General features: G+C 45.4%; 1 protein-coding gene across 1 annotated transcript in view; it reads right to left on the reverse strand.

Annotated features, from left to right (window-relative positions):
- Positions 1-9,448, reverse strand: part of PPM1L (protein phosphatase, Mg2+/Mn2+ dependent 1L) — a 342,515-nt gene extending 333,067 nt beyond the window's left edge. The window contains exon 1 of the mRNA XM_022573299.3: positions 8,262-9,448. Within this exon, the coding sequence (XP_022429007.1) occupies positions 8,262-8,660 (399 nt within the window). The 5' untranslated portion in view covers positions 8,661-9,448. The remainder of the gene's footprint in view (positions 1-8,261) is intronic.
- Positions 9,449-9,718: the final 270 nt, after the last annotated feature.

The following is a 9,718-nucleotide window of genomic DNA, read 5'->3' on the forward strand; positions in this document are numbered from 1 at the left end:
CCCTGACGAATTATGAGCTTACATTTAAATTGAACAGAGCCCAGGGAACATTTTCATCTGAGACTGAATGATATACATATTTTTTATTTTAAAAGCAGTGTCAAGGAAAGGAAATCATTTAAGAGACATGAAGATATAGTGCTGGTTTTTAGTCTTGGGAAAACCACACCTCATAACAAAGCCTAAATTATTCCTGGTAACAAAGTAAAATTGTAATAAATGCCTTTCCATTGGAATTGTAATAAATGCCTTTCCATTTGAATAAATCAGATATTACATACAATGTATATTTTCATTATTTTAAAATGTATCCATTTAGAGAAGGTATGACAGAAATAATGTTTTACAAACTGGGGAGCTAAACAGTCAACAAACATTTTATGAATCCCAAAAAACATCCCAGAAAACATCCAGGGAAAAAGGGAAACAAATTTACAGCCAAACTCACACTATTCTCACTACTGTCCAAATTTGCTCTTCTATCAACCGCCCTCTATCATGTTGACGCTGTCACACTGGGGACCCCCACAGCAGTCTTACTACTTCAGAGGGTCTCCAATTCATTCCTTCCCCCTTTCCAGCAATGGCCCACACCCCTGGGTTTCCTCTTCACTGCTCTGGTCCAGGCTTCCCCAATTGACACCCCCCACACACACACCCTTTCTATCTTGTTCATTCACATCAATCCTCTATATAGATTAGAGGAACAGAATTACTAAAGCATGGATTTAAAAGCCATTCCCTTGCTCAAAAATATCCAGTGGTTCTCCAATATCTACAGCACATGGCCCAGGCTGCTCAGTGTGGCTTTCAGTGTCAGTGCTGACAAACGTTCCAGCAGCATCTCCAACTCCTCACCTGGGTTTACCATAAACTCCAGGCTAAGGCTCCTCAACTGTGGGTCCCAGCACACATGTCACTGTGTATCCTGTCATTGTAAGTAGTCATAGTTTGTAACCAATAATGGCTCAAGTACCAAAAACTTATGAATTATTTACTTTTTAAACTAAGCTAGAAAGGATTCAGGTTTATGCCTATAATGTCTTCTCATGTACCTGCGTTAGAAATGGGGGTGGAATTTCTACTAGAACACTGTGAACTGCCTATCATTCTGGGTTCCCCATGGAGGTGTGTTACACATGAAATCTCATCTCTCACATGAGTCCACACAGTGGAAAGCTGTTCCAAACCAGGGTTCCTCAAAGAGTGGCATCACCAGAGGTACCTTCCACCTGCAAAGGGAACAAGCAACCTGCCTCACTTCAATTTAACTGGTCAATAGTTAAATTTTAAAAGCCACCTTTCTGTTCATAAAGAGCCAGGGGAGGGGGACAGAAGGACTCTAGAGGCAACCAGAGACTAGGAGAAGGACTTTCTTAGAATCGCTCTACTCCATCAAGATGGAGATAGATTATTAGCAAGTTGGAGGCCAAGAATTTCATTTTATGGACTTTCTACTCACAGTGCTGATATGAAATTTATTTTTTTAACAAATATACTTAACTTTAAAAACATAGATATCTGAAAAACAATATGGGACTTCCCTGGTGGTGCAGTCGTTGATAGTCTGCCTGCCAATGCAGGGGACACAGGTTCGAGCCCTAGTCCGGAAAGATCCCACATGTCACAGAGCAACTAAACCAGTGCGCCACAACTGCTGAGCCTGCGCTCTAGAGCCCGCAAGCCACAACTGCTGAGCCCACGTGCCACAACTACTGAAGCCCACGCACCTAGAGCCCGTGCTCCACAACAAGAGAAGCCACCACAATGAGAAGCCCGCGCACTGCAACGAAGAGTAGCCCCCGCTCTCCGCAACTAGAGAAAGCCTGCATGCCGCAACGAAGATCCAATGCAGCCAAAAGTGAATAAATAAACTTATAAAAATAAATCAATAAAAAACAATATGAAGTATATCATAAACAGAAGGTACTTAAATATGGAAGAAAAATGAGTGGGCTTCTAGATTACAGCATATAGGGAAAGCCTGCTCTAAACAAATAGAGCTACCTGCCTTTCTTCCAGCTGTGACTGCATTTTACTTCCTCTGATCCATTTTCACACTTTTTCTTCCACCTGTTATGTCATCTTTTCATCTTCCCTCCACCCAATCTCTGTCTACTGAAATGCTAGGATATAGTCAAATGTCAGTTCCTCTTCAAAATTATCCAAGACTCCCCAAGCTCGCTCCATCAGGCCACCACTCTCTTGTAGGTGGTCCAACTGCACCTTGTAGTTCTGCTATTTTTTAAAAACTCATCTCTTCAAGTAGATGGAATGCTCCCTGAGGACAGAGAATATACTGATCCATCTTTGGGCATCACAGAGAGCATAACTCTGTTATGCCACAGACTATACAGAAAATGTTGGTTTAATTAAACTGAATTTCTAAACAATCTGTTCAGAAGATGCACCATGGTCAGCAGTCAGGATCCTACATTCACCTACAAATAGCTGCTAAGCACAGGACAGGAATGGGTTATTAAAGGGAAAGTGTGGGGCTTCCCTAGTGGCGCAGTGGTTAAGAATCCGCCTGCCAACGCAGGGGACAAGAGTTCAAGCCCTGGTCCGGGAAGATCCCACATGCCACAGAGCAACTAAGCCTGTGCACCACAACTACTGAAACCCGCGCCTAGAGCCCGTACTCTGAAACAAGAGAAGCCACCGCAATGAGAAGGCCGTGCACTGCAGTGAAGAGTAGCCCCCGCTCATCTCAACTAGAGAGCCCGTGCACAGCAACAAAGACCCAACGCAGCCAAAAATAAATAAAAATAAAATAAATAAATTTATTTTTTAAAAAAAGGTAAAGTGCCTCCCCCTTTTGGGGCACAAATGTTAATGTGCCATTTTAAAACAAAATAACCTGAATTTTCTCTTAAACCCTAAGGCATTTGTCCACACTAAATCTACAGGCTTCTTGTACATCAGTAATGTGGGAGCCCAACATTTACTAACGTCAGTTGTAACGTCTGGAAGGCAGATCATTCATTATGCCACTCATAATTTATTTATTTGGAAGCAGTATATCTTATTTCAGAGAGGAGCCAATGAAACTTACATAAATACATATACCACAAGATAAAATGACATATCTAAGAGGAGAAAGAGAAAAATGGGACAAAGGAAAACTAAATGTAGGAAATATAAGCTGTCCTGGGAGTGAGGTTCATGTACCAAATTAATAAAATTCTGCACACTTGCTAGAGGTAGGTCAGAGGTTTGGCTCTAACACTTCTGGCAGCCAACAAACACAGGATGATCCAATCAGTTACATGATTCAGCATCCTTAAGATAAAAACAAAAAGCTCTTTGAGAACTCTCTCTTCCTTAGTCCTCATAAAGAGGATATTATATACTGTAACAAATAAAGTCTTCAGTGGCATCCCTAGAGTTGATTTGTCAGAGAGCTTTGGGAGACCATCCCTCATAACAATCCTCACAAACAAATGACAACACACAAGTCAATAAATGCAAAATGACAGAGAGGAAGGAAGAGGAAGGCAATCAGGGCAAGGTGGGGTCCAGGTACACAACTCCCTGCAGGTCTAGATTTATCAGAGACAGATTTTATTCTATCTAGACTAACCTAAAATCCAGAGGCTTCAGGCATCTAATTCTCTTTGAAATTATAAACAAAACTTGCTGTGCTCATGTCCATTTTTCTAGGGGATATGTCGGTAGTTTCATAACATCCTCAAAGAGAAGCATGACTCAAGAAAAGTTAAGAACCACTCATCTAAAGAACTAGACTGTACATATCCTTCAGGCAACCCTCCATTAGCAGTTTGTCTTCTGAGCTTCTGAGAAGTGCTAAGCCTCAAGACTATAGCCCCTGACAAGCACCAGAAGTATAGCTTCTCTCTGATGTGAAGTGTGGAACTCTAAGCTTAAATGGCTGTGTGTCAATTTTATGATACAATGATATATGACCTTTAATACAATAATGTCCATACGCATATAGAACACATAACAATCATTCTTCTATATAAGTTTCAGCCATGAACATTGACAAAGGTGCCTCAAACGGTCAGTGATATTTCTTCTAGCTAATATAAAAAGTTTAAAACAAAAAACACATTTTGCCTGTGGATAAAAATTATAGATAAGCACCAAAAACAATTTTCTTAGATAAACAGTATTTTGCAATTTTAAAAATAACCTTTCCACATTAGTTGATACAATCTAAGCTATTTTTTCCTTTTTGTTATTTTAATTTTCATTATACAGCAAAAGAGTCACTGCCATAGCTTTAGACACACACACACACACACACACACACACACACTTTCAACCATCCATCCATAGTATGGTGGTTAGAATGTTATCAAGGGCCCAAGGGAATCAAGTAAGGAAGCTGGTCCATAGCACCTCTAAAAAAACATGGCTCATTAAGCTATCATCCATCTGGAAATCACAGCCATCCAGAGTCTGGTTCTCAGCATAACAAGTCTGGAGACATAGCTTAGTCAAAAATACACAGTTGAACATAGCTTTGTCAAAAATACACAGTTGAACAGACTCGAGAACTAACTCATGTTAACAACTCAGAAGAGGCTGAAGTACAAGTCAGAATACCAATTTATTAATTAATCATAAAGAATATTCCTTTTCACTAATCAGAAAATTTGCACCTGAAGCCAGGATGCTACTTCCCCAGTGCTAGGATACCTGGAATCCTAAATTAATAATCAGGTCACCGGAAGTTAGAACAAACAGTGATAGAGAGTTCGGTGGATACCTATTGAATTATCTATATCCAACATACACCTGTCTAGTGATCAAAGTTGTGGCTTTCATGTGTAGAGTCTCTTTCCTTCCCTTGGATACCGTCGCCCCAACATTACAGACTTCTTGGTCTCTAAGCTTTCTTCTTCCACATCCTTCTCTCCATCAAGTATTTTTCTAGATAGGGTATTAATACAACTGATGACATGAACCTCACATGCATTATTATCCGTATTTTTCAGATTAACAACTCCCAGATAGGGCTTCCCTGGTGGCGCAGTGGTTGAGAGTCCGCCTACCGATGCAGGGGACATGGGTTCGTGCCCCGGTCCGGGAAGATCCCACATGCCACGGAGTGGCTGGGCCCGTGAGCCATGGCTGCTAAGCCTGCGCGTCCGGAGGCTGTGCTCCGCAACGGGAGAGGCCACAACTGTGAGAGGCCCCATACCGAAAAAAGAAAAAAAAACCTCCCAGATAAAGCTGCTTAAGCAACTTGCCCAAGGTCACAGCTAGTTTAAGGCAGAGCACAGATTCAAAGCCTACACTTTTAACCTTGCAGTAAATGATGCCTTCAAGGTGTCTTTCCCAGGGCCTCGTACCTTCCAATTTGATTTAAATGACCCTCTTCAGTATTCCAATAACACCCTAAAGCACACAATGACTATAATTTTTGGTACACAGGTCTATCTCTCTCACCACACTGAAACTTTCTGAGAATAGGAATCATGTCTCATTCACCTCTGTATCCCTAGTGTGCTATCTATTTACCTAGGTAAGTATGCAAACTAATTTGTCCACTGGTTTAATATAAAGCTTATCAAACTGAAGGCCTTGAATAAGCTATGCAGTCTAAGGAAGGTCACAACTTCTCCTGCCATCAATAAACATCTCATCTAAAAAACAGAATGAAATAGATATACAAGGTGGCTTAGGTTCCTTCTGTATCTAAAAGCAGTACCATTGTACATGGGTACTGATTTTTAATAGCCTATCTTATTAGTTTGAATTATTAGAAACAAAATTAAATTCCTCATCATCTTTCATACCACACTACTACTACTCTGTACATATATGTGTATGTAGAGAGTTCAGAAAAAGCTTCCTCTTTTCTGAAAGGTGAGAACAATCATCTACACCAAAATCAAACAGTGGCACCCTCCTCTGGTGAACATGAAAGAAGCTAAACAACACAGAAGACAAGAATTAGATGGTCGGATTTTCTTTGAATGAAAAAAAAGGAAGAGAGAAATACCTAAGATTATTTGTCATCACATTCCCAATAGCAATTAAATAGCTCTTTTTTATAACTCCTTATTTTGCCCTAAAACAAAGCCAAAATGAATGAACTGGCTATGCACTGTAGGATGTTATAGACAGAACAATTGTTCTGTATTTCAGGGTACTGATATTATTTTGCAAAGAGCAAGCTTTTTAATATAAGGCACAATGAAACTCATTTCATAGTTTAGCTAACAATGATGATCTCTTTTATTATTTAACAATTTCACGAAAAGCCCTATACATGTAAACTATTTCTAGTTAAATAAAAGCATTTCGCATGTCCCTTTTCTGAATGGTACATTTGCCAGAAGATAATACTGGAAATTTTTCAACCTGAAATCTGTTGGAGTCTTCAATATTCACGTTTTAGAATATCAGCTTAGAAGAAAATTTAAAAATACTCATTCACTTACATGTGCAGGCTCAAAACATGCCAATACAGCACACCCAGATGAGCACAACCCAGAGTTTCACAACATTAATACTACATCCAGGCCTTTAAGTTAAGAATAAAACTGTACTTTCTAACACAAGAATCAGATCATCATCTGCCAACAATTTTAATATAAAGTATATAATAAATATAAGCTTTATTAAATGATTTACAACAGTCAAGGCACATAAAATGAAAATATAGACATTCTGACTCAGACCAGGAAACAAATCAGCCATTATATTGGCAACCTTATCTTTCAGATATGTTTTTTACCCAAATACACAGCGTCCCTTCCCTCAATTAACTTCACATCTTTCACCTACCCAAGGGGAAAGGAAAGAACCCCATACTACACAAGAGGCTACAAATTTACAATCAGTGAGAAACCTTCGTTTTGAAACACAGAATATAGAAAGGGCTAGGGTGGATGGAACATAGCAAAAACTGATTTCAGCTCTACCAAATAAATTTTCCAATCAAGTTTGCCATTCCTGGCAAAGTTGGTTCTACCAGGTAGGTACATACAGTATGTGGGAAAGATTAGCAGAGGGTTGGGTGCAGTGACCTTGTATCAAAGAGAGAATGCAGTTAAGATACCCAGTTGAGAGCGTTCTCAATGTTCACCCAAAACAAAGGCCAAAGAACAAGCTTGAAAGAGAATGATATCCCCTACAGCCCACCCAGAGACCAGAAGCAGCAAGAGAATTGAGGGGGAAAAGTTGGATGGGAGGAGGGGGCAGGAGGAGAAGGAAATGATGAAGAAGGGGTGGTGAAGAGGGGGTGCGGGGAGTAAGAAAGTATGCTTTAAAAAAAAAAAAAGTATGCAGCAATGAAACTCTTTTCCAAACTGCCAAGTTTAGAGAGATGGGGTGGCTGGCCTGCTACTCTCTGGAGCACCGCTCTGGAGGCACATTTGCCACTCACTTCACCTGGGCCGATGCCCAAGGACCAAAGCCAACTCTCGCCCTGACCTCCAGGAAATCTGAGCCCCGACAAGCAATCAGGGTGCCGCAGAAATGCGGGAGAGGGACTTGAACCGGCCTCTAACCTCATCTCTTGCTCCCACATGAACCCCAAATAAAGGAATTTAGAAGCAGGGAGACGTCTGCGTCCCACGCCGGCCAGGGCGCAGGGGCAAGATCTGGGCACCGCTACCTCTGCTGGGATTGCCACCTCTGCAAAGGCCAGAGGCATCTCGGTCCCGTGCCTCGATCCAGCTAAAAGCAGGCGGCCAGCAAAGCGCTGCTGTCAAGTGGCCGGATTGCACTTGTAAAGTTAATGGAATTAGGAAGAAGCGCAGCGCTGCCCCTCGGGTTCCTCCTCAGAGAGAATGAGCTGGAAAGGAGTCAGAGTTTCCTTCGTCCTTACTAAGTCCTCACTGATTCGGCTCTGCAGATTTTATCTTTTTCCTAACGACAGTCAAAGATTTCTTCCTTCTTTGCGTCTAGCTCGGCCTCAAACCCCATAACAGGGGCGCTGAGGCCCTGGGCCAAAGTTCACTGTAGAAACCATTAACTCTCCCAGCAAAACTAACACAGTCATTTGCTGGACTCTGGCCTTGGGAAACCTCATAAATTATGAGGCATGAAATAGGTTATGGATGACCCTTCCTCCCCCACACTGGACCCTCAGTACAAGAGGTCTGGATCCCGCGGTGTTTCTGGCAACTTGGCCACGTTTGGAACTAGTGGTTTTGTCCAGCCCGACACCAGGTCATCACCACGCCCCTCGCACACAGGTGCTACCCGACACGCCCACCACGTCCTGTTGTTTACACATACACAAACACACACACACACTCAAAGCCCCAGAGAACTCCTACCTCGCCACCGTGCCCGTCGAAGATCCCGAAGATGGACGGATGCGTCTTATTGGCTAGGTCCGTAAGAACTTCAAAGCGGTCCTCCATGTGGTCTCTCCGGCCCTGGATGGAATACACGGCCACATTGTGGCTCTTGAACTCCCAGGTCTTGGAAAACTCGGCCTCCAGCACATCGAGCCCTCCCAGTCGGTCGTTCTGCATGATCTCGGCCACCTTGCCCTTCACCATCTTCACGGCGTCCCGGCTGGACTTGACGATGGTCTTCACCTCATCCGTGTGGAAGAAGTAACTCCACAGCGCCAAGCTGATGCACAGCAGGAAGAGCGTCTCAGGTCTCAGCAAGAAGTAGCGCATGATGCGACCCAGTAGAGACAGCAAAGTCATTGTATCCTCTATCATTTATTATCGCTAGAGCCCCAACCACCAGCAGCGACGCGCGCCCCGAAAGCTCGCCGGGTCCCGGAGCACTGCGGGGAAAGCCCGCGGGGAGGGAGGCGGAGCAGCAGCCGAGGGTTAGGGGGAGGAGGCTCACGGAGCCGGGCGGAAGATGGACGAGCAGGCAGCTCCGAGCCCGCACGGTGAACAGAGGCAGTTTCCCTTTTGTCTCCCGGCCTCTGCGGCCCGGAGGCCCGCGCCCAGCACACCGATGTCTGAGCCAGCCGGCCGCGCCGCCTCCCCTCCCTACGCCCCTTTGTGAGGCGGCGGCTGCCGAGACGCCGGCGGTGGCAGCAGCAGTCGCGGGTGCCGGGGCTGGACGAGAGAAATCAAGTTAAAGTTGCGCCGGGCGGGTGTGCCGCGGTGGGCGGGAGAGTTCCGGGGCGCTGGCGCCCCCGCGGCGCTTCCGCGGGTGCCCCCTCGCTGCTCCGGGGAGCGATCGGCAGGTGAAGAGGCGCGAGGCTCTAGAGCCCCGCGGGTGAGAGATGCACGTCCCCTTGGTCGCCGCCGCAGGGGAGCGCAGAGCGGGCCGAGCTCTCCGAGTCCTTCAGACACCCAAGGGGCCCCAGAGAATAAAAGTTTTGCGGGAGCCTGGGCAGAGGCGGGGGTGCGCGGAGCCCGGGGACGCAGCACGATCGGCGCGGAGCCGCAGGCGGCCGGCCGGGCTCTGCCTGCCTCACCGGAGCACCTCCCTGCTCCGCTCGGCTCTGCTCTGCTGGGCTCGGGCGCTCCCTCCTAGCGCCGCCGCTCGCACTCGCCCCGCCCAGTGCTCGCTCGCCCCGCCTCGCCCCGCCCCTTGAGCCGGGACTCGAGGCCCGGAGGTGCTCGGGCCGAGCTGTCAAAGGCCGAGGCAAATCGGCGGCGGCTGGCGCGCTTGCAACTGCGGGCGGTCCGGACGAACCGAGGGGGGGAGGGAAGGGGCGCGTCTGCAGCCGAGCTCGAGTGGATGGTATTGTCTGCCTCTTGTGAGAGCTCTCAGGACAATATAATACTGACCCTGGTAGGCTGATCGGTGGTTTCGC

This window comes from Delphinapterus leucas, chromosome 4, assembly GCF_059928025.1.
Source record: "Delphinapterus leucas isolate spDelLeu-1000000601 "Yukka" chromosome 4, BTC_Dleu_Yukka2, whole genome shotgun sequence".
Taxonomy (NCBI): Eukaryota; Metazoa; Chordata; class Mammalia; order Artiodactyla; family Monodontidae; genus Delphinapterus; species Delphinapterus leucas.